Here is a 23,262-nt window from a genome sequence, read left to right as displayed (position 1 = left end):
GCCAGGCAGAAGGCGAGGGGCACTCCTGGGATCTTGTCTCACAAACCCGTGGTTCTCATCCTTTCAGACGCCTAAAACCCCACTACAGAAAAGCATGGACAAGCTGGGGAAGCAGCTGACGCTTTTCTCGTTTGCCATCATCGGTGAGTGAGGCATCCGCAGTGGGTCTGGGGGATGGAGGGGAGCCGTCCTGAGCGGGCATGGCCGTTTCTCCGACACCGGCTGCTGACATGGGTGGGGACTGAGGGATGGGACCAGAGACTCTGATAGTGCAGAGAGGTTTCTGTCTCAGCCCCGGCCAACCGTGCCGCGCAGCCCGACACTGTAATGGCCTCCCTGGTCAAGGCGTATTTCTTGCTCACACCACAGTCCGTGGGCACGTTCCTGATGGAGTGGCTTTTTGGGTAGGTCCCCTCCAAACACCAACTCGGGGTCCCAGGCGCCTCCCATAGGATGATGCTCGTCCCTCCCTCCTGGTCCTCAGAGGCCGGCTGCTCTCCCTACTTGTTCGTCCAGCAGGTGGGCAAAGCCTGAGCAGAGGCTGGTGTGAGAAACATGTAAGGCATGAGGTCATCCCCTTGGCCCATTGCCCATTCTTGATTGGCTGGAATGGAGTCACGGGGCCTACATAACCGCAGAGGAGGCTGGGAGGTGTGGTTCAGCAGAGCACCGGCCGTATTCCTAGGCTACGGAGCAGTCTGTGCCTGGGCTTGTGCCCCTTGGCCTTTGGCAAGACAGCAGGCAGCGCCAGCATGATGCTGCTGACCTAACTGTGGGTCTCAAGCCTGAATATCCCCATGGGGCCGCCCCGGCCCCTTCACAGGCTGCTTCCTCCTATCTCCCGCTCTGGCTTTGATTCTGTGGTCTTCATTCCCAGCTTTAAGGATCCACCGGGTCCTGGCCCAGGGCTCATCCTCAGTGAACATTTGTTGAGTAGATGGGTTCATAAAGGAACCCACAAACCGTGGCCCGTGGCACAGGTGTGACGAGAGGCGGGACCAGTGAGTCTCCCTAAAACTGTGGAGCCCGAGAAAGCTCGTGGGAGAAACAGCCGTCCCTCCAAGAAGCACTTCTGTTGTGCCTTGGGCCACCCAGATGCATGAATTCATTGACTGAGTGTCGTGTGACACGCTGGTCCCTGGGACACGGTCAGGGGCTACCAAAATGGATCAGACACAGCTTCTGCCCTCTGAAGGACCCCAGGCCAGGAAGACACAGACACGTGAACAAACATGACACACGAGGGTAGCAGTCGATCTTGAGTAGGGGAGTTGGGAAGGTTCCAAGGGGAATGTGACATTAAACGGGGTCTTGCAGGCTATGGAGGAGTTTGCCAAGTGGAAAAAGAGGGAACCAAGCATTCCAGGCAGAGCACAGGGTGTGATCAAAGGCATGGAGGGGAACCGCACTCCTTTGCACCTTCTCAGAGGTCGGAAATGTAGCAGAGAGGTTGAGAGGAGGTGGTCTGGGGTCAGGGCCTTCAATTCTGTCTTGCTGGGGACAGACGTGCTCGCCCTTTCTTCCTCGGGCACCCCTTCACAAAATTCCAGCATCTAGCCGCCTCTCCAGATTTCAGATTTGGATTTAAGTGCTCCGAATTGGCTGAGTCACTAGCTTCACTGCTTTGAGGTAGCTCTCTGCCTTCTTCCCTCCTTCCCACCCTGTTTTGTCCTGGAGCCATAAAGGAAGACGGGTTTTATATTCACCTGCCAAGTCCGATCTCTACTAGCGAGGGTCTGAGCTGTGACTGCCTTTGAGGCCATGCTCCTCCTTGGTGGCAAGGAGGACTGACAGATTCGTGATGGCTGTCGTGGACACAAGTGGGGAAGGAGGCCTGTGCATCGCCTTTCACTGGCCGTCCTTGGGGCTGCATATTGGCCAGGCGTCTTGGGAGAGTAGAAGGTCCACGCGGTCCTGGCTGCCTGGAGGACCCCCGCCCGGAGGCCTCTTTTACTCTCGAGCATGAGGACTGGAAACCATGAGTCCTGGACCAAACTGAGTTTGCCACCTGATTTTGTATAGCCCACAAGCCACGAGTTTTCTTTTTCTTTCCTTTTTTTTTTTTTTTTTAAGATTTTATTTGTTTCTTTGAGAGAGCGTGCACATGAGCAGACGGAGGGGCAGAGGGGGAAGCAGGCTCCGCACTGAGCAGGGAGCCAGATGCGGGGCTCGATCCCAGGACCCCGGGATCATGACCTGAGCCGAAGGCAGATGCTTCACTGAGCCCCCCAGGCGCCCTTAGTAGATACTTTTTTTTATTATTTTTTAAAGATTTTATTTATTTATTTGACAGAGATCACAAGTAGGCAGAGAGGCAGGCAGAGAGAGAGAGAGGAGGAAGCAGGCTCCCCGCTAAGCAGTGAGCCCGATGCGGGGCTTGATCCCAGGACCCTGAGATCATGACCTGAGCCGAAGGCAGAGGCTTTAACCCACTGAGCCACCCAGATGACCCCCTTAGTAGATACTTTAAGAGCTGTTCCAGGCGGGTGGCGTTTTGGAACGTGGTTCCATTGATCCCTGCAGGGCCCATGGGAGGATGCAGGGAAGATGTGGCAGGCTGGTTCATGCTTGAGAACCAGCTTTCCCGGGAGAGGAACATTTGCCAGGCTCCATGCCATAAATACCCTCCACGGGGCCACTTTCCAGCTGCCCGTGGATTAAAGTCACAGAGTGTGAGTTTGGGAAGCGATGCGCTGCCCCAGCCCTTAGGGGCCCTGTGGGCAGGGGCGGGGCCCAGCGTCCGGGGCTGCAGGGCCGGCCCCCACCCCTGCTTCTGATAGAGTTGTCCCTCTAGTCTCTACGTCTGGATCACTGGGGCTCCAGCCGACATTTCATCTGCCTACGGCCGCTAACTGCTGCACATAAGAAAGGTAGCCAACCAATCAGCTCTTGTCGCGGCCCCGCCAACACGCACACCCCTACACACGTGCACACAGCCCTGCCACCCAGCGCACCGGCTGCCTGGCTCCCCGTTCCCTCCGAGATGAAGCTGCCCTTAGTCGGCAAGCCCTCCGAGGCTCAACAGGTGACCCCACCCACCTTCCCACCTCCTCCGACCACGACCACACAGGCCACAGCAGCTAGCCACCCCTCCCGCCCAGTTAGCTGTGGGCTGGGAGCCGCGCTGAGCCTTCCAGGGGATGGTTGCCTCTTTAATCCTGAAACCGCTCCTCCAGGAACCCATGGGCCCTATCCCCACCTGACAGATACCGAAACTTTCCCCCATTGCCGGAACGGCCTGCATGTTTTCCTGGGTCCCGGCATGACTCCCGGCCTTTCTCCGACCCGAGGGTCCCTCTCTGGCAGGGTCCGCGTGTCCTGGGCCTGGCACTGGGCCTGCTGTTTAGGAACCACTGGGTAAATGATGAGGGAGGAAAGGGAAAGGCAATTTGTTTAATGGTGAACACGCAGGACACAGCCCTGTAAGCCCCGGGCCCATCTGCCCATCCCGGGAGCAGCTGTCATCTGCAACATCGCACAGCGTGGGGGGCGTCCCCGCTCATGGGGCACCCGGGGAGAGTGGGGGAGTCGCCTGTAAACATTTGCAAGCAGCCGGAGAGGAACTAACTGGTGGATGGCTGATCGTTTCCTTCTTGAACTTGAACTGGCTTGGTCCTTGCCTAAAAAAGCGGAAGCATTCTTTTTGGCCGAGGGCCGGTCTTGAGAAGCAGGAGAGTGGGTCTGATACTTGAGGTTCTTACTTGTTGTCTGTGCTTACGTTCCCGGAACTCTTCTCACGGCAGGTGTTTGAAACACAGCTGCGTGTCTGAGGATAGACACACAGGAGCGTGCATGTGTGTGCGCGCGTGCGTGACACACTTCTTGTCTCTTTCCCAGGCTTGATCATGTTCACCGGCTGGCTTCAGGGCAAGCAACTCCTCAGCATGTTCACGATTGGGGTCAGGTAAGGGCGCTGCGCCGACCTGCTCTCGCCAGGGCGGCGGGGAAGGTGGGCAGGTGGGGGAGCGGGACCCCGGCCCAGGGTTTGTCGGGAGCCAAATCAGAGTTTGCGGGCTGGCAGGGAAAGTACGTGTGAACGGGTCAAGTGAACGTTGATCAAATCACAACTCACAGTCAAGGCCACGAAGGAGGCAACTGCAGAGAGTAAAGGGAGGCGGGGAGAGCCCTGTCCCGGGAAGGTGGCCACGGAGGGCGCTCCGAGCAGCCGGAGTGGAGACGAGCTGGGGCCTGCTGGAGAAGGCGGGAAGGGGGTTCAGCGGGGAGCGTGCCACCGTGGCAGACTGTGGAACTGAGCTGTGGGCGTCTGGGGACACCAGGAGGGACTGGCTGGGCTCCACGAGCACAACCACACGGTGGAGTCTGTTAGGGGACACATAGCAAGCCGGTGATGGCCCCTTGCCTCCTGGTTCTAAATAACGCCACCAGAGCCCTCCGACGGCATGCTGGACCATCACGACCTTTCTTCTGGAGATGCGTTGCCCATTTTGACGTAGACACGAGAGGTGACAGGGCTGTGAGCCCTCGCTGGCTGCAGCCCACAGGGGGCTCAGGGGGTGTGGGCAGCTGGCCGCGGGGTGGAGTGTGGGGTCGAGGCCAGGACAGGCATCCCGGAAGAGTGAGTCGTTGCAGATGAGCCGTGCCCGACGTTAGCCGGAGGACGGAAGGGTCCTGGGGAAAGCTTGTTCGGCCGCGGTCGCCGGGGCCCTGACGGTGGGTCTGGGGTGGGCCCTGGCACTCGGCATTCCGGACGAGCTCCCTGGGGTGCTGGTGCTGCTCTAAGTGGTGACCCGGTTGGGGCTCCCGCAAGAGGCAGGGCCAGGGAAGAAGGCTGAGCCCCTGACAGGAGTGCTCAGGTGACTTAGCCTTCAGAGGCAGGTGTGGTGGCGGAGGGACAGAGGAGCCTGAGCCCTTGGGAGTGGGGGGGGGGATGACTCCCAGAACAAGAACACTGGGAAGCCGTGACACCTAAGAACCTCCCCCAAATTACGGCTCATTGTATCCCCATCTTGGAAACCGTGGAAAGTTCTATGAGTCAAGGCAACTATTCAGTATTTCCAAGTAAATAACAGAAAAGGCCCCCATGTCCATCCTTGCCCGCCCTCCCCAGGGCCATGTGCTGGTCCCTCCTGGTTCCCGGTCTCCGAGCCCCTCCCCCTCACTTCTCCCACTAGACCCGTGGTGCACTGGCCATTCAGAGGAAATTTCCTCTGTCCGTTTCCCTTGTGACTTTGAAAAGATGAAGATTCTTAGTGGCATCAGCTGCTCAAAACCCCTGGGTCAGAAGGTAGAAACAGCCGGAGAGCTAGTGAGGAAGAGATTCTCGAAAAGAAGTAACACGAGAATTGTTCTTTTAAACACTTTATCCTCATTCCCTCTGCCTCAGGTGACATCCAAGATGATCCAAAGTATATTCGCCTTTCCGGGTCCGTGCTAATCTTTATTAGTTTGTGGATTAATTTTTTATTATTATGCAAGCATCCAAGCACATGGAGAAAGGCCCTGCCCACGCCATATGGGGGGAAGGTCCTCATCCCCGCCTTCTGCAAATGTTTGCCCAGCGAGTCTTGTCAGCCTGTGCCATAAAACCTAGGAAGCCTTCTTGCTGTCCCCATAGAAACTGGGCACAGTCCCTTGACCAAATTCAGTCATGTTGGTTCATATAACTTGCCCTTGAATGCTCCATTGGTTCCGGAGAAGAGGGCCACCGTTCACATACCCTGTTTCTTTGATTCTAAGATGCGCTTTTTTTTTTCCACGCTTTAACGCCTCTGAGGTCAGACCGCTTCTTACAAACGAGGAGATAAGAGAGCTCATGTGCTTCATTAATTGGCAGCATTTTTTACTTTCTGAGCGGTACACAGCTAATGATGCCCTTGACCGTCCGCCATGTCTTAGCTTTGATGAAGTAGGACCGCCACGTGGGACGCGGCCAGGCTTTCTGACGCTGAAGCAAGCCCGGGGAACGCTCGCCGTGCACGGACGGGGCCGTCGCGGCTCCAGCCCCTCGCTGTACGTGCGCAGGCCTCTCCCGTGTTTTTGTGCTTTGCAGATCTTGCATTTTTCACAACATCAAGGTCTGTAGCACACCTCTGTTGAGCACATCCACTGGGCCATTTTCCCCAAGAGAATTAGGTCATTTCACATCTCTATGTCATATTTTGGGAACTCTCGTAATATCTGGAAGTTTCTCATTGTTTTTATTATTTTATGGTGGTCTGTGATCAGTGACAGGGTGTCCGACAGCCCGGGTGATAATCAGCACTTTTTAGCAATGAAGTATTTCTCAATTAAATGACACACGTTGGGTTTTTAGACACGGCGGTCTTGCACACTTGATAGAGGGCTGTACCGTGTAAATAGAACGTTTATGTGCACTGGGGACCAAAAGGTTCATTTACTTGCTGTATTGGGACGGTCGCTTTATGGCAGGGGGCTGGAACTGAACCCGTGGAAGCGGGGGTGTGCCTGAATTCCTCCCTGTTTGTCCTGCAAATATTTGCTGAGTGCCTACCGGGCTTTGCTGGATGTCCTGGTGCAGAGGGTGAGCTGTGGTGGGGTGTGGCTGGCGACGCTCCCCCACAGCTCTGCACCGAGGCACCAAACCTCTTCTGCCTGCCCCGCTGGCCCGAAGTCAGCCGGGAGCCCCACACCAGCCCTTTGCCTCATCCACACCTACGGGTGTGGAATGGGGAACCAGTCTACCATAAAGTTCTAGAGCCAGATTTGAGGCAAAAAGAACCCCCCTTAATGTCCCATCATCTGTTGACACACTGCCCACGAGAAGGGATCCACCCTCTATCCCAATTCAGAGTCCCGAGAGAGCTCCTCACTGGTCCAGCTGGAGTCACGTGTTCTCTTGTGAGGCAGTCAGCCCTGGCAATGGGTGTGGTCCCACCGTACAGAAAGAGTTGGCGGATAATAGTGAAACGAAGGGGCACCCAAACAGCTTTGCTACAATAGTCAGAGGCACAGCTTTGTCATCCCTCCTTCAGCCTTGATTTCCTTGTCTGGCTCCCTTACCAGGAAGTGTCTAAACAACTAGACCAGTAAAAAGTGAAATTCAGCGGACTCAGAGGACCCTCTGTACCAAAAAATTCCACCTCCCACTTACTGCCCAATTCTGGAAATTCCTTTCAAAGGATCCAAAACCTTTCTCTTTAATAAATGACAGTGATTTAAGTGCACAAGTGCTTAAAGGGGCAAAACAACTGAGAGGCTGATTTATGCTAAAGTGTGGATGTCTGATAGGGGAGGCCCGTTCCCGGGAGCAGGGTTTTGCCACCGGAAAACTCAGAGCCATGGATGCCGGGGGAGACAGGTGCATCATGGGATTGGGAACAGAGACTGGATGGGGACCCTGGGGACACAAGAGACATGCCTCACTGGGTCAAACTCTCGGCGACCCCAGCTGGGATTCATGTCATCCTTCAGTGCTTATGTTAAAGGTGACCCGTCTGGCCTTTTGATCCAGCCTGGCTGTGGCCGCCATTCCCGAGGGTCTGCCCATCGTCGTCACGGTTACGCTGGTCCTGGGAGTGCTGCGGATGGCCAAGAAGCGCGTCATCGTGAAGAAGTTACCCATCGTGGAGACCCTGGGTGAGGGACTCCGCTGGCTGGGATCTTGTATATGGGCTGGAAGGGGCGGCGGTCCGGCCGGGTGTTTGACCGGGGGTTGTCTCGTGCTATAGGTTGCTGCAGTGTCATCTGCTCAGATAAGACGGGGACTCTGACCGCCAATGAGATGACCGTCACCCACCTGGTGACATCTGATGGGCTCCATGCTGAGGTGAGCCCGGGGCCGCCGTGCACGGTGCCAGACAGACCTTTTCCTTCCTAAAAGTACACGGAACCTTCTAGGAAGCAATAAGGAAGAAACAAAAACGAGTTACTGTACAGTTTCCTTGCTACCAAGAGCAGCAAGGACTATGACCGAGTTAAGGGAGCCCACTTCATTTCGGCCATTGTCTTGTAATAATAAGCTCATTACGTACTGCAGAGGCAAAGGAACAGTTGCCCGTAACCGCCTGTGATAAATGAACCATGACGGTCCCTTTTGGGTTTTCCAGTCTCTCGGCTGTGGCTCCGGCGCAGTTGTAGGCTCCCCGAACGGGCCGTTTTGTGTCCTGCAGGACTTGCAGGCAAAGGTGTCAGCAGTGACAGCTCGCAGGCCAGCGCCTGTTTTGTGAAGAGTCTGGCGGCCGCGCGCTTCGGCTTACCTGTCGTCTGTCCTGGCTCCCTCCGTGCCCCCGTCACAGGGCCGCGGGGTCGTGTCCGATGGCGGGGGCTGCAAAGGCTTATGTATCCGCCCTCTGGCTGCCTCAGGGCAGGTGTGCCTCCCTCTGTTGGTGCACGTGCCGGGGACATCTTCATGCTTGATGTCTTGTTCGTCGTAGGATTCTGTCCCTGGGGTGGGTCCCCCAGGAGAGAGATGATGGGACAACTGGGGGGGGTGTCTTACCACACACAGTGATATCGTCCCCGTGGCCTCCCCTTGCAGGTCAGCGGAGTTGGGTATAACGGCGACGGCGCCGTCTGTCTCTTACCCTCCAAGGAGGTCCTGAAGCGGTTCAGCAACGTCTCGGTGGGGAGGTTAGTGGAGGTGAGTGTCGGGACGCCGCGGCGGTAACATGCCTTGAGGAGCGGACGGGATTCGCTCCAAGGAGAGGCCAGCTGGGTCTGGGTGACACCCAGGCCACACTCCGGGGACAGGTGTCCCAGTAACAGGTGAAGACATGAGGGGAGCGGCGAGCTAGAGCCTCTGTCCTCCCCCGGCCGGCTGGAGGGGCTTCCCGGACGCCTGCCTGGAGAAGGTGCTCAGCCAACGTGCGACAGCGAGCCTGGTCTCGCCGCTGATCAGAACAGTATCAGCCGCCCTCGTGCCGCCCGCACGCCGGGTGCCCTCCGAGGCCTGAATCCAGACGTGGTCTCGGGCTCATAGAAGTGATGAGCGCGCCCTGGGGTCACCCGCAGTGAGGGAGGGAGCCGGGATCCACCCTCCATGCTCTGTTTATTTCCGTTTTTTTTTTTTAATTATCATTTTTAGTTGAAACATCAAGTTCTGCAGCACAGAATTCACCCCCTTGAAGTGTAGGAGTCGGTGGTTTTAGTCCCTTCTCAAAGTGTGCAGCCAGTGCTGCGTCTAATTTCAGGACACTTTGTCACCCCCGCGGACACCAGTACCCATCCGCCTCCCCACCCCTGTGATACTGCCTTGCAAGGGCCTCGCGAGGACCAGCCCCCAGCGTTCAGTGAAGATTGACAGTGGAAGGGCGGGGACCCTGATGTATTCTGAAGAGTAAACCCTGCCCCTTGCCCCCATGTCAGCCCTGTCCCCCAAATGGGCCAGCCTTCAGCGTGTGACTGTGAGCCCAGGACCCCAAGGGGTGCCAGTTCCCAATCTGAACTACAGACATTTAGAAACCCCGTCCTCTCAGGCAGGCTGCGTGGCCAACAACGCCGTCATCAGAAAGAACGCCGTGATGGGACAGCCCACGGAAGGCGCGCTGGTCGCGCTGGCCATGAAGGTAGGGACCACTGACAGTCTGTGCCGGGAGTTCATGCACTTGGGGCTGACTCGGAGACAGAATTCAAGCTCATGTCTGAGCAGATGAGGAATGGGGAAGCTTAGTAGTAACGGGAAAGAGTGACCCCAAATGTCCTTAGGCAGTCACTGACATGCCCCGTGGCTCTGGAACATTCTCTGGGCCACCCTTCCTGGCAATCCCTATGCCTCATGGCTCAGACCCCAGGGAGGTGTCCCCAGGGACAGAGGAGTGCAAGCCACCTTGTGGGCCCCAAGCCCCCCTCCAGGAAGACCCCTTGCTATGAGTGCATTCGACTGGTTGCAGGGCTCTGAGGTCAGACCCCGGGTCTGCGACTCAGCAGAAATGCCCCCATGGAGCACCCAGTGCCACGGGCAGAACGGCTGTCCCCGGCTGCCAAAGGGGTGGGCAGTGGGGCGGGACACCAGAAACTGTTCCCAAAGACCAAGCTCGTTCTGTCCCTGAACAAAAGAAACAAGACCTTTCTTCTCCCGATGGGACATTTCATTTGAAAGCAAATGGTCCTTCTCTGCGATCTCAGTGCTTGGATTCTCACCTGCCGGTCATGGTCCGAATCACGAATAATTTAAGGGGACGGAGCTTTGCATAGAGACGCATTTAGCATGACTCACCGGAAGCCCGTGTGTTACCACCCTAGATGGACTTAAGTGATGTTAAAGATTCATACGTGAGAAAAAAAGAGATTCCATTCAGTTCGGAGCAGAAATGGATGGCAGCACAATGCAGCCCCAAGAACGAGGTGAGTTTGCTTCTCTGCCCCTCCCCGCCCTCCCTCCCGCACCCCAAAGAAAGGAGAATGGAGGCAGCAGGGAGGAGAGTTGAAACTCCAGCTTCTACGAAGGTTGAAACCCGTGAATGGGACTGCAAGTAGGGCTTTATCTTGGGTTCTCCGAGATCTTTTCTGAAAACAGTAGTTCTCCAAGTGGGGTTCCTGGGCCACCAGGATCCCCTGGGAATTCGTGTAAAATGCAGATTCTCAGGCTCCACCCAGAACCTTGGAGTCAGAAATATCAGGAGTGAGGGGCGCCCTGGGTAGTTCCCAGGTTGAGCGTCTGACTCTGGATTTGAGGTCAGATCGTGATCTCAGGGTCGTGAGATCGGCCCCGTGTCGGGCTCCGAGCCCCGCGTGGAGTCTGCTTGAGATTCCTTCCCTCCCTCTCCATCCCCCTCTGCACCTCCCCCAGCTCCCAATCTCTGTCTCTCAGATACACACACACACACACACACACACACAGTCTTTAAAAAGATCAGGAGCGGAGCCAGGAACCCGCGTTTGCAAGGCATTTTGACGAACGCTCCCACCGCTAACAGTGACCCCCTTGCTAACTTGGGGGTCCTTTTTCCACACCCTGGTGCTGAGTTCTTTACAGGTACGAGCACCTTTGATCGTCACCAGGTAGGGACAGTCTTTCCTTCCGGAAGGGGCATCAGGAGGTGTGTCCCAGCACCCAGCACGGTTGGCTCACAAGAGTGCACGTGGACACGCCTGTGTCCCTGCTCTGTGTGCCCCTGCTCTGAGGGACCAGAACATACACCAAACCCCTCACGGCTCTCCCTGCATGGGGATGACAGCTGACTTCTTTTTCCCTCTTTTTCTTTTTTAACCTTCTGTAGCTTTCCAGATGTTCAGATAAAAGGCTTTGGGGTTTGTTTTTTCCTCTAAGTTTTTGGCATCATCTTCCACCTTTTCCTCCAGCCCTTTGCGCCTCTCCTGCGCTTTCCGGAACCTCACATCTTGCTCTTGGGAGACTCCTCTGTTGTTCAGGGTGGGGGCGGTTTGGCCAGCGCATTCCAGGCCTGTGCTGTGAGCAGATGGGCACATGATGCCTTCCTGCTTAAAAGGGGTTACAGATTTTTTAAATGCTTTAATGCTTCAAATCCTTTTTTTTTTTCTCCCCAAAGACAATGGTACTATAATCTGATTGCAATAAATGAAGGAAATGTGATTTTAAAAATGAGAGGTCCTTACAATTCTGCTCTTCTCTCCCGACTCATCACCGTCCCCCCCAGCAGTCTGGGATGGAAAATTCCAGGTCCTAAATAGGCACATAGCAGCAGTTTTAAATAGTTTAATAGTTTAAACAGTTTAATAGTTTTAAAACTAGGTCATGCTGGAGATAGTGTTTGTAATTTGCTGTTTTCCCCTTACGGTGAGGTCTCAGACACCTCCCCGTATCCGTTCACGCGAGCTCATTCCGGCCCGGCATCGGTACTCAGGCTCTGTGCTGATGCAGGGGACAGAGTGTGACCCCCACTGGCACCGTGCCTTCTGCGCCGAGCTACCGTCCACGGGAGCCAGAGCTGAAGTCCACAGGAAGACGGTTGGGGGCTTGTTCGGGTCCCTTTAGTGAGCCCCGTGCGGCAGCGAACAGAACAGGAACCGCACCTGCCGTTAAGCAGAGACACCAGCGCGCGGTCCCCGACGCACAGGCGTGATGGTGCCTGGGCTACGAGCTGTTCACGAAATGCCCGGGATGCCGTCTGTGACAGGGGACGTCAGAGAGGCGGGTGCGGGTCAAAGATCCACCTCGATCCTTCTGTGGGCTGGTGGAGTCCCGTCGCCGGGCTTTCCCCTCACTTACCCAGCCTGTCCTGTGCTGGTGAGCGGGTCGCTCCGCGAGAAACAGCCCCGCCGGCAGCCTCTCCGTGGGCACGAAGGGTCGGTCCCTGAGAGCCGAGGCATCTGATGACAGGGGCTTTTCTTTCTTTTCCAAGGACCAGGAGGACATTTACTTCATGAAGGGGGCCTTTGAAGAGGTGATCAACCACTGCACCACGTACAACAACGGGGGCATCCCTCTGCCGCTGACACCCCAACAGCGAGCCTTCTACCAGCAGGAGGAGCAGAAGATGGGGACACTCGGCCTGCGTGGTCAGTACCTTCAGTCCCCAGCCCCGAGACTGAAGTTCAAGGGCGCCCCTGACTTTTCAAGGGCACTCATGCAGGGTTCTTGGTGAGGGCACGGAGCAGGACGGCCGCTGGGCGGTGCTGACTGGAGTAAAGCAAGCGTGGAGCCGGCGGGCGGATGAGAAACAGGCGGCTCTCAGGACCTGCTCCGGGGGCACCGGTGCTCAGGAGTCAAGGCCAGGACGAGCCAGAGCAGCCGGAGCCCGTGACCCGCAGTGCCCTCCTGCACGTGTCCTTCCCTGGCAGCCGCTCCCCGCAAAGGGCAGACGGCAAGAGCAGAGACCAGAAGGGCTGCTGGGAACGGGCCATGGCACCCCCGCTCGCAGCTGTCCTGCCGGCCTCTCTCGCTGGGGCGAGGCTGGGCTTGACACCCCCCGTGGACAGAAGTCTCACTTTCTGCGGGTCAGGCTGTCTCTGTTTCTGTCCCGGGGCCAGCCGTGCACAGTTGCTGCCCCGCGCGGGCCAGCCGAGCCCCGGGGAGCCCCGCGCAGGCGAGGAGGATCAGGGACGCAGAGGGGCCGGGCTGACGGGGACTTTGTGGCCCCCTTGGCCCCTGGTGGACCTTCTGTGCTTCTTGGTCTCTCCTCAGTGCTGGCCCTGGCGTCTGGGCCCGAGCTGGGGAGCCTGACCTTTCTGGGGCTCGTCGGCATCATCGACCCTCCAAGGGCTGGCGTGAAGGAGGCCGTGCGTTTGCTCTGTCAGTCGGGCGTGTCGGTGAAGATGATCACGGGTGACGGGCTGGAGACCGCCTCCGCCATAGGTCAGTGGGGCGGGGGGGCGGCGTGTCAGGTCGGCACACGGTGACCGTGAGCTTCGAGGACCAGGGCTCCACCTCCCGAGGGTTGGCCCTAAAACGTGGGCAGGTCCTCCTAGGGGGAGACCCTTTGTGTCCGTCAACATCCTGCAGTCCGGGGACTTTCGTCCTCGAGCGCACGTCCTGGTCCCAGGCAGCGTCCTTCACGCGTTCACTCCTGCGATGGCTTCTGCCACCAGCCATGAGTCCTTGGCAAGTCCCTGAGCCACTCTGACCTCCAGGCTCTTCGCCCGCAGTGGGCCGACCGCACCCTTCCTGTCCCTACACTTGCTGCTAGGATGAGGGTCACCGGGTGCTCCCCGGCCTGTGAAAAGATCAGAGAGTCCGGAATGAGAGTCCGGAACGAGAGTCCGGAACGAGAGTCCGGAATGAGAGTCCGGAACGAGAGTCCGGAACGAGAGTCCGGAATGAGACAAAACCACAGCTGGTTCTGGCATCACCTGTCGCCCGCTCCGCGACCCTGGGGAGGCCCCTTCCCTCCCTTTCTTTGGCTTTAAAGCAGGGACCACAAGCCCTCTGTTGCCGGTTAATTCCGTGTGAGGCGGCAGGTGTGCGGTGGGGGCAGCCGTCACCGTGTGTGGCCCAGACAGGGACAGGTCAGGCAGGTGCGGATGGGGGTGGCGCGGGAGCCAGCGCTCAGAACGGCTTCTCCGCCCCCGCAGGAAGGAACATCGGCCTGTGCAACGGGCAGCTGAAGGCCATGTCCGGGGACGAGGTGGAAAACAAGGAGCAGGAAGAGCTGGCGGACTGCGTCGGGAGGGTGGGGTCCTCGCGGGGGGCGGGGGTCTTGCTGAGGGGAGGAGGGAGAGTTTTAGCGCCAAGTTCACGGACTCTGCCCTCCTGTGCCCCCGAACCCAGGTGTCTGTCTTCTTCAGGACCAGCCCGAAGCACAAGCTCAAAATCATAAAGGTGAGCTGGGAGCCTCGTGGGTCATCAGGGCCGGTCCGGGACGGTGGTGGGGGCTCTGCTCTGGGCAGTCCAGGGTCCAAGCTGGCAGGAGCCTTGGCTGTCCCGAAACCGGGGTAGGAGCACAGGGGGACCTTGGCCACATACACCAAAAACAGGAGCCAGAACAGGGTGGTACAGAGGGAGAAAGGAAAAGCAGCTAGCCTCTGTCAGCCCGGTGTTCTTTGGTGTTAGTTCTTGTTAGTTACCTCCAGGCCTCAGTTTCCCCATCTGTAAACGGGGGAGGAGGGAGTATGAATGACATCAGCTGGTAACAAGGCCGGTGAGAGGGACAGAGGCGGCCAGGCCGTGGAGCACCCGGCGCAGTGCCCGGCCCGCAGCGGGTGCCCAGCAGAGCGGACACGGTCTGCTGCCCAGGCGGGGACGGGGGCCCCGCGGCAGTGCTGGCCTCCCACGGTGCGCATCGAACATGTGCTCTGTAGCCTGGGCTGTTTGATCTGCACATGCGGTGTTCCTAAGAGCAAACATGAAGACTTACCAGCCGCCACGTGGTTTCAGGGATAAGTGGTAAATCCGTCTGTTAGTGGAGAGGGAGCCCGACACCCGCGGTCGTAGCGTGGCTGTCGCAGAGGAGGGACGGTTGTCCCCACTCTGCAGATGGAGAAGCTGAGTCTGAGAGATTCAGGGCCTGCCGAGCTCCCACAGGGGTGCCGGCGCAGCTGCGACTCAGAGTCTGGCCAGCTGACTCCAGAGGGGGCCTCTGCTGTTGGCCATGCGGAGGGAGAGGCAGAGCATCCCGAGGGAAGGAAGGTTCTGGAAGGGCTGCAGCCTCCACTTGCCTCTGTTTTCCAAAGGCTTTGCAGGAATGCGGGGCGATCGTGGCCATGACAGGGGACGGGGTGAATGACGCTGTTGCCCTCAAGTCTGCGGACATCGGGATCGCCATGGGGCAGACGGGGACAGACGTTAGCAAAGAGGCCGCCAACATGGTCCTGGTGAACGACGACTTCTCAGCCATCATGTGAGTTGCTCCGCAGGTGGGGTTTTTAGGGGCAGAAATGCATGGTGTAACCAGGTGCCCACCCTGGGGCTCCGTCATGCCAGGGAGACGGGCGTCCCCGGCTCATACAGCACCCAGGGCGGGGGTGTTGCAGACACATGCGAGCAAACCCTTCTCTAGCCCGAGGGTGCAGCGGAGGGAAAGCCAGGACCGGGCGCTCGCAGACAGAGGCGCGTGCCCGTGCGGTCGCTGCCGCACCGTTTGGGGGAAATCCTAGACCACCCTGGCTGCCAACAGCGAGAGCAGGAGCACGAGGAGGCCAGACCGGAGATGCTCACCCCATAGTACTAAACGTGCGGCTTGAGTCTGGGGTTGTGCTCGTGTGGACACAGACGCTTCAGGCGCGTGTGAGCTCCAGCTGCCAGGATGACAAAGCACCTGTTTTCTTCACTTTTTTGTTTCCTTAAAAAAAACTGCCTGCCCTCTAGGCCTAATTTTGATTCGTTCGAATGAAGTCTTTCCTCCTAAGTGAACTGAAGTCACTGGGGCTGGGAGAAAATATCAAGGGTCTGAACAAAGACTGGTGTTGGCTGTGATTTCAGACTCTGCAGAAGGAATCTTTTTACAAATGGATTCACCGTAGCAATCCTTAGTGTCCTTCCCCGTGGTGCGGGGCCGGGGCGGCGGGGGAGGTCACAAGGTGCAGTTAAAAGTAAATCTGTCATTTTTACTTTCGCAAAAAACTTTAGTAGAGGGGCACCTGGGTGGCTCAGTGGGTTAAAGCCTCTGCCTTCAGCTCAGGTCATGATCCCAGGGTCCTGGGATTGAGCCCCACGTCGGGCGTTCTGCTCATTGGAGAGCCTGCTTCCCCCCTCTCTCTCTGCCTGGTTTTGATTTCTCTCTGTCAAATAAATATTAAAAAAAAATTAAAAAAAAAAACTTTAGTAGAAGAAAAGGTTGGGCAGTTTTCTGCATTCATGCCTCTAGATCGTTTTTTAAAAGGACTTCTGCAGAGTTTTCTAGAAATACAATAGATGATGTTTTCAGCTTCCCAGTTCTCCCCCCTGCCACGCCCCAGCAGCTCAGGAGCAGGTCTGGGTTTCGTTGGTTTTGCTGTGCCTCTTGTGAACTCCCCGAGGGGGGGTTGTTGCTTCAGGAGTCCCAGGCTCGGGCGGGAGAGTCATCCAGTTTGCGGGCAGAAAGGCGATCGTGGCTCACGGCTGGTGCCGATCAGGACACTGTCGTCCTCCACCGGCATGTCCTTGAGCAGCGCAACAGCAAGGGGCACTGAGCATGAGGCCGTCCCTGCTGACACCATCGTGAATAAACGCTCTCTCCCTCGCAGGAATGCGGTGGAGGAAGGCAAGGGGATTTTTCACAACATCAAAAACTTTGTCCGGTTCCAGCTGAGCACGTAAGTCAAGGCCCACAGCTCCCAGTGGCGGCAGGTGCTGCGCACGCGTCTGGCGAGCCGCTGTCGACCGTCCCGTGTGTGTCCCCGCAGGAGCATCTCGGCCTTGAGCCTCATCACTCTGTCCACCGTGTGCAACCTGCCCAGCCCGCTCAACGCCATGCAGATCCTGTGGATCAACATCATCATGGACGGACCACCCGCACAGAGGTGAGGCGCCGGGTGGGCGGCCAGAACTGCGCCCCGGAGTGTGGGTGCGGTCACTGTCCCCAGGAGTCCCGGAGAAGCGGACTGCGGTGCAGGGGAGGAAGCACCTGCCTGGGCAGCCAGGGTCCGTGGGGGATGCTCCTGCGCGGCGTCAAGGCTCTGTGCCTCTCGTGAGGTCACCAGCTCCAGGAAGTCCTCCCTGATGACCCTAACAGCAGCCTCTGGGCTCTCAATCACCGTACCCTGCTTCGGTTTTCCCTGGAGAAAATACACACGTATGTCCTTGTCCTTGCTTATCTGACTCCGATCCAGCTCCCCTTGGACAAGGTTTGCGATGATGCTCCCGGCAGTCTCTCCGGCTCCTACAACGGCACTTGGCACACAGCAGCTGGTCAGCGAGTCGCTGGCTGGCTAAGGGAGCGTTAGGCGGGCTGAAAGGTGCAGAAGGACCACCTCTGCACACAGTGTGTGGTTCCATCGGAATGCATTCCGTTCCCAACGTTCACTCGCTGTCACCGGTTACAGCTGCCAAGGACAAGAGCCCTACTCAGTCCCCCCCGTGCCCAGCGGGAGGGCACCTCCTCAACATGCGGGGAACGGGGCCAGCAGGGAAGGGGCCCCCAGCCCACTTACTCCTCGGTGCCCCCCGCACTGCCTCCTGCTGGTCTAGCCCCAACACCGCTGTTTCACAGTCCCCAGGAGGCAGGTGTCCCTCGTCACTGGGGGCTCTGCGGTGGGCAGGGCCTGGATCCCGTTTCTCTGGCCCACTGGGGCATCCCCTTGTGATGGACGTTACCTGAGCACGAGAGGGGACCTGGGGTGGTTCCAGGACCGTGGTGTGGCCGGGTCTGGGGGAGGGGGTCTTCCTTCACGGTGCTCAGGGATGGTGGAAGGCAGAGGCCCAGGCTGGGGGTGGGAGTCACCGTGAAAGGGGCTGGCAGGGAGGGAGGGGACAGAGGATGTGAAGGAAGGTTAACAGATCAGACAGAGTCCCTGTGAGCGCGGGACTGGCTCGGGCTTGGGGGGACGGCCTGGAGGGGTGGGGGACCCAGCACCCCCCGCCCTCCCAGCCGCTGGTGCCCGGGGAGCTGACCGGAGGGCCTGGAAGGTTCGAGCTCCGCCTCAGTTGTGCTTGTTCGGCCTCTGCCTGGCTGGCTGAAGTGTCCCTTCTCAGTGGCTTACGTCCGGGCGCCCCTGTCGTGTTCCGAGCAGCTTGGGGGTGGAGCCCGTGGACAGAGACGCCCTCCAGCAGCCACCGCGGAACGTCAAGGACACCATCCTCAGTAGGGCCCTCATCCTCAAGACGCTCCTGTCGGCAGCCGTCATCATCAGCGGGACGCTCTTTATCTTCTGGAAAGAGGTGAGGCCGGTCCTCACGGACTCACTAGGCCACTATTCGCTAAGCCCCTGACCGGACCGTGGGTGTGGACGGTCCCTGCCGGGCCGTGGGGCCCAGCCTCCGATGGGGGAGACACGTGTATGCATGCAGGGGATCAGGACCTCACTTTGGGGGGCGGGGTAGCGCAGGTGGAAGGACAGGAGGCCGCCCAGGCATGGACCAGAAATGAGAGTTTATGCTAAATGGGACCTGAGGGAACGCCTGGGTGGCTCAGTTGGTTAAGCAGCTGCCTTTGGCTCAGGTCATGATCCCAGCGTCCTAGGATCGAGTCCCACATCGGGCTCCTTGCTTGGCAGGGAGCCTGCTTCTCCCTCTGCCTGCCACTCTGTCTACCTGTGCTCGATCTCGATCTCTCTCTCTCTGACAAATAAATAAAAATAAATGGGACCTGAGGTAGTTTCCTGTCCCGGAAACAATGTGAAATTTCCTAGGAAGGAAGGATGGGACATTTGTTCCCTGGAGACGGTCACTTGCGGGAACTTACCGGTCCCCTTTTGGTGCAGTGCTCTGACCGGAGAACCAGGCAGGTGCCACATGCACCAAGGGGGACGGGACACGGTCCCCAAAGATTCTCAGTTTTTCTGAGCCTGCCCCCACAGAGGAACGGCCTTGTTTTTCCCCAAATTCTCACCTGCCAGGGGAAGGTGGGGATTCTCTACGTCATGCAGCCTGTGTGCACCCCCTGGCGGGGAAGGGGACCCAGGCCCTCCAGGACTCGCACAGTGGTCCTGAGCACAGAGTCTCCAACAGCCTCCACCGCTTCGGGACCTGGAGGGAAACGCAGACTCCTGGGTGTCCACCAGGACTCCGAGTCAGGCTCTAACTCACCGTACCCGCCCCCTGCCCCCAGGAAGGTCATTTGCTGGACCAGGGTTCTGTGCAAAGCCCAGGCAGGACGGGTTCATCCCCACCTCCCCCGGGCAGGGGGAAGTTCAGGTGCGAACATGAGTCCCTCTCCCCTGCGGCTCCAGCCCCGCCCGGAGATGTCGAGGGGACTGAGCTCTGCCTCACATCCCAGCAGCCACACCAGAGCCAGGGACAGTCTCCATCCCCTCCCTTCTTCTGGGAAGGGACCTTCTGCTCCGTGGGTGCGGCTGTAGCAAGGTCACCTCCCACGACGCAGGGTCACCTGCTGGAGGAAGGAACATTCCCTTTATCGGTGCAAGGTTTCAGCTCGGGTGTCGGGGGCAGCCCCAGTTCCCGAGGACAGGGCTGCTGGCCGCTCCAGCTGCCGGGGCTGGCTTGGGTGGGGGTCTGAGCCACGTGTCCCCTGAAACAGCAGCTGCCTCCAGCCCGAGGGGCAGGTCCTGCTCAGTTCCCAAGAAAGCTGCTCACGGCTGCTGGCGGGAGGTGTGTGTGGGGGTCAGGCCCACGCTGGAGCTGCCCAGCCGCAGCCTCTGGCTCTCCGGGAAGGTCAAGTTCATTGTGGGAAGCGCACGGCCTTCCCGGACCCCCTCCTCCCGTGCTGTGTTCCAGATCCCCGCAGACAAGGCCAGCACCCCACGCACCACAACCATGACCTTCACCTGCTTTGTGTTCTTCGACCTCTTCAACGCCTTGACCTGCCGCTCTCAGGTGCGCCCCAGGCTGCGCCCCCAGGCTACGCTCCCTCCCTGCCCTCCAGGACCCGGGGCTGTTCTCAGTGGGAAGCGCTGAGCCCACAAAGTGTCCTCCCCCTCCCGCAGACCAAGCTGATACTTGAGATCGGTTTTCTCCGGAACCGCATGTTCCTGTACTCGGTGCTGGGGTCCGTTCTGGGGCAGCTGGCCGTCATCTACATCCCGCCCCTGCAGAAGGTCTTCCAGACGGAGAACCTGGGCGCTCTCGGTGCGTGGCCGTGGGGACGGGCCTGCAGGGGCCAGCACCTGTCCCCGCCCCCATCTGCCTGCACACTCCGGGGGGGGGGGGGGGGGCGAGGGGGAGGGCGACAGAATACCAAGGGAACCAGAGAAGAGGTACCTCCCCCACGAGAACTACCGAAGGCAGGAGGGGACGTGGGCTTCAGGCCCCTTGTCCCCAGGCGGGTGGCTCTGAGCACACACGGCATAGACAGCAAGGGCGGGGGCGCTGCGCCACGGTGGGCGAGTCTGGGCTCTGTCTGTCCCCGTTGGCAGCGGGCTGGTGTGTCTGGGACGCCCACTCACCTCACGACAGGGAGCAAGCCGCCCAGTGGCTCTTGCTGGAAAAGACAGGAACTGAGGCCCACGGCTGTCCCCCACCTGAGCACACCTGTCCTGGCCTCTGGCCAGGCTGACCGCAGGTCCAAGCTCTCTGTAAGACGTGCAGAGTAACCTGTGTGTCTCTGCCGGCAGCTGAGATGACTGTGAACACAAACGGGAAAGAGGACAGTCAGGAGGAGGTTTGAGCTGCCGCTTTGACACGTCCGTGAGTCAGGACACGGTCAGGTCGGAGGTGGGGGACACGAGAGCCCTGGACCCCTTGGGCCAGACTGGGGACCGTCTGCTCGCTTTTCGCCAAAATCTAACAGCGGGGTCCATGTAGGTCCCTGCCGAGCGCCCACAGCTACAGACAAGGAGTAAGAACTTTAATGGCTGGTCCTCTCTGCAGGGAACTAAGTCAGCTCTACCAAAGCTAAAGGCCGGGGCCTGTGGTTGGTGGGGCCCCGTGTCTGCGCTGAGTTACTGGCAACAGGGACCCAGGGAAGGTTCGGGCAGTAAGACACCGTGGGGTCAGCCCACTGGAAGGAGTCAGGGCGGGCCACCCTGGGAGCCGGGGTCGGGGTGTCGGGTGTCCGCCCTCGGGCCGGCTGGGAGGAGGGTGCGGGTCCTCTGCCAGCTCAAGTGGGTGCCGCACCCCGCCCCGGCCCGGGAGCACCCGGAAGGCCCGGGTGGTCTGCGTGGGGCTGCCTCTGCCACATGCAGGACCCTGGGTTGAAGCGACCTGCTCCCAGGAAGGGAAGGGTCTGGTCCTCAACTCCCCGGGTCCTCCCCGCTCACCTCGGGGGTCCCTGCGACTGAAGACAAAAAGGGCAGGTGGGGGGGGCCCGGGGCTGAGGCTCCTGTGAGCCGGCTGGCAGCGCCCTCGGGGCAGAGGCCTGCGGCAGGGGTTCAACCGCGCTGACCCTCCCTCCACCCCCCTTCCGGCAGATCTGCTGCTTCTAACCGGACTGGCCTCGTCTGTGTTCATCGCGTCCGAGCTCCTCAAACTCTGTGAAAAATTCTCCTCCAGAGCCAGGAAAGCCCAGACTCACCCGGATCACATCTAGGGGACCCAGCTGTGTGAAATCCTGAATCATCTCTATTTGACGGACTGTGGCCCTTCCCCCGGCCCCTCGCCAGAGGGACGCTGCCAGGACGCGGAGCGCTGGGCCTCCCCTTCGGCTCTGCGGCTCGGCCAGCCCGGGCCTGCGTCCATCCCCGCCTCTGCCCCCGGGACGGGCCCCGAGCAGAGCGCCCGGAAACACCTCGCTATTTATTAAATCGCAGTGATTTGTATGAACCACGGCTGCCTCCTGAGTGTGTATGAACCACCCGCAGCTCCCGGGTAAGGAAGATCGGGGTCCAGCCCCGGGGCCGGAGCATCTCGTCGCCCGAGGGCCACCCCCCACTCATCACCTCAACCCTCAGGAGGGAGATCTGAGGCATTTTGTAGAAGCTGCGCCCACGCCTGGTCCCCCTTCTCCCTCCAAGCAGCCAGACGGGAAACGGGATGCCACCTCTGGAAACCCACAAAGCCCATTTCTCACGACCACGTGCGGGGTGACCCACGGTCCCACTCTGAGCGGCATGAACCAGACCATTGTTCGAAGGGGAACAGGAAAGGGCCTTTACCTCCAGCCCCGGGACCCGGAGCGTCTCCCAGCTGCCGGAGGACGAGCCCCAGGACTTTTGGTACAGCTGGTGGAGCGGGGAGGGCGGGAGCCAGGCAGGAAGCGGCCACGGAGGAGCAGCGCCTGTGAAAGGAGCCACGGCTGTCCCCAGCACCCCCTGCCGCCAGGTATTAGGGAGAGGGAGGGACACAGACCTGTCCTAAGAGGCCGGCTCACCTGATTGTGAGGGCCGGCAGCTCCGGAGTGTGCCAACAGGGCCTCCTTCCTTCTCTGGCATTCCAGGCCTTTCTCTTAAGTCTTCAGCTGATTAGATGAGGGTCACCACGTTCTGGAGGCCACCGCCGTGATCCAAAGCCAACGGACTGGGATCCTAAAAAATCTCTCACGGGAACAGCTAGACTGGTCCTTGGTCAAACAGTTGGGCAGAGCCTGCCCAAATAGAGAAAAGTAACCGGCTGCCCGGGGTGGTGATGCCTGGGCCAGACCAGGGGGAGGGAGGTCAGAGTGGACCCCTGCAGCTCCCAGGCAAAGTTCAGATTCCTCAGAAGGAAGACGCATGGGCTGGGGTCACTATCCTCCCCCCGCCCTGCCGTAACCCCCACGAGTGACCCCAGAGCTAAATGGGGAGACGCACGGGTGCCATCCCACCGCAAAGATGATCGAGGGCGCGGCCTGGAGAGGAAGCCATTCAAGCAGGGGTCATGGCCTCCCAGCAGCTGCCCAGCCCTGCTAACTCCTGAGCGGGCAGGCCGACTCTGGCCACCCCCACAGCCTGGGGCACAGTGGGGTCGGATTCAGGGGCCCCTCCCAGCACCATGCTGCCCTTTAAATCATCAAAAAGAACCAGGGTCGACGGATACTTGCAGTAACAGCATCAAAAGCTACTCTTAGTCCTTACAACCATCCAGAAATCCCTAAATAAAATGCCATACGGAACAGCCCCCGGCAGACTGTCCACGTAAAAGATAAAATAATAACCACTACTACCAGGGACAGGTGAGATCTTGCTGCCCAAGACCCCAACTGCTGACCGTAAAGTAAAATGCATAGGCCAGATTACACGCAAACGTAAGCCGCGTTTTCACCACAATGCAGCAGATCTGGACACTCCGAAGCAACGGAGCGCGACTCCCGTTTCTAGAACACGAACCCATCAGCAGCAGAGGGACAGGGACCCAAATAAAAACAGGAAACGGGGGCGCCTGGGTGGCTCAGTGGATTAAGCTGCTGCCTTCGGCTCAGGTCATGATCTCAGGGTCCTGGGATCGAGCCCCGCATCGGGCTCTCTGCTCTGCAGGGAGCC

The 23,262-nt window shown here is 59.1% G+C and overlaps 1 protein-coding gene across 2 annotated transcripts in view; it reads left to right on the top strand.

Moving 5' to 3' along the window:
* The window catches only part of ATP2C2 (ATPase secretory pathway Ca2+ transporting 2), a 58,633-nt gene extending 36,665 nt beyond the window's left edge, over positions 1-21,968 (top strand). The window contains exons 10-28 of one of the 2 annotated variants that reach the window (XM_045989482.1): positions 68-143; positions 3,838-3,904; positions 7,433-7,557; positions 7,650-7,747; positions 8,459-8,560; positions 9,396-9,485; positions 10,162-10,263; positions 12,240-12,396; positions 13,022-13,192; positions 13,909-14,006; positions 14,105-14,155; positions 15,007-15,173; positions 16,498-16,566; positions 16,657-16,773; positions 17,983-18,130; positions 19,646-19,744; positions 19,855-19,996; positions 20,482-20,554; positions 21,277-21,414. In XM_045989482.1, coding sequence (XP_045845438.1) covers positions 68-143; positions 3,838-3,904; positions 7,433-7,557; positions 7,650-7,747; positions 8,459-8,560; positions 9,396-9,485; positions 10,162-10,263; positions 12,240-12,396; positions 13,022-13,192; positions 13,909-14,006; positions 14,105-14,155; positions 15,007-15,173; positions 16,498-16,566; positions 16,657-16,773; positions 17,983-18,130; positions 19,646-19,744; positions 19,855-19,996; positions 20,482-20,534 — 1,932 coding nt within the window. In that variant the 3' untranslated portion in view covers positions 20,535-20,554; positions 21,277-21,414. Of the gene's footprint in view, positions 1-67; positions 144-3,837; positions 3,905-7,432; positions 7,558-7,649; positions 7,748-8,458; positions 8,561-9,395; positions 9,486-10,161; positions 10,264-12,239; positions 12,397-13,021; positions 13,193-13,908; positions 14,007-14,104; positions 14,156-15,006; positions 15,174-16,497; positions 16,567-16,656; positions 16,774-17,982; positions 18,131-19,645; positions 19,745-19,854; positions 19,997-20,481; positions 20,555-21,276 lie in introns of both variants that reach the window. The other variant, XM_045989481.1, reaches the window with a different exon arrangement.
* Positions 21,969-23,262: the final 1,294 nt, after the last annotated feature.

This window comes from Meles meles, chromosome 19 (assembly GCF_922984935.1).
Source record: "Meles meles chromosome 19, mMelMel3.1 paternal haplotype, whole genome shotgun sequence".
NCBI classification, from domain to species: domain Eukaryota; kingdom Metazoa; phylum Chordata; class Mammalia; order Carnivora; family Mustelidae; genus Meles; species Meles meles.
Note: the sequence above shows the minus strand (reverse complement) of the source record. Positions and strands in the feature narration are given on the sequence as shown.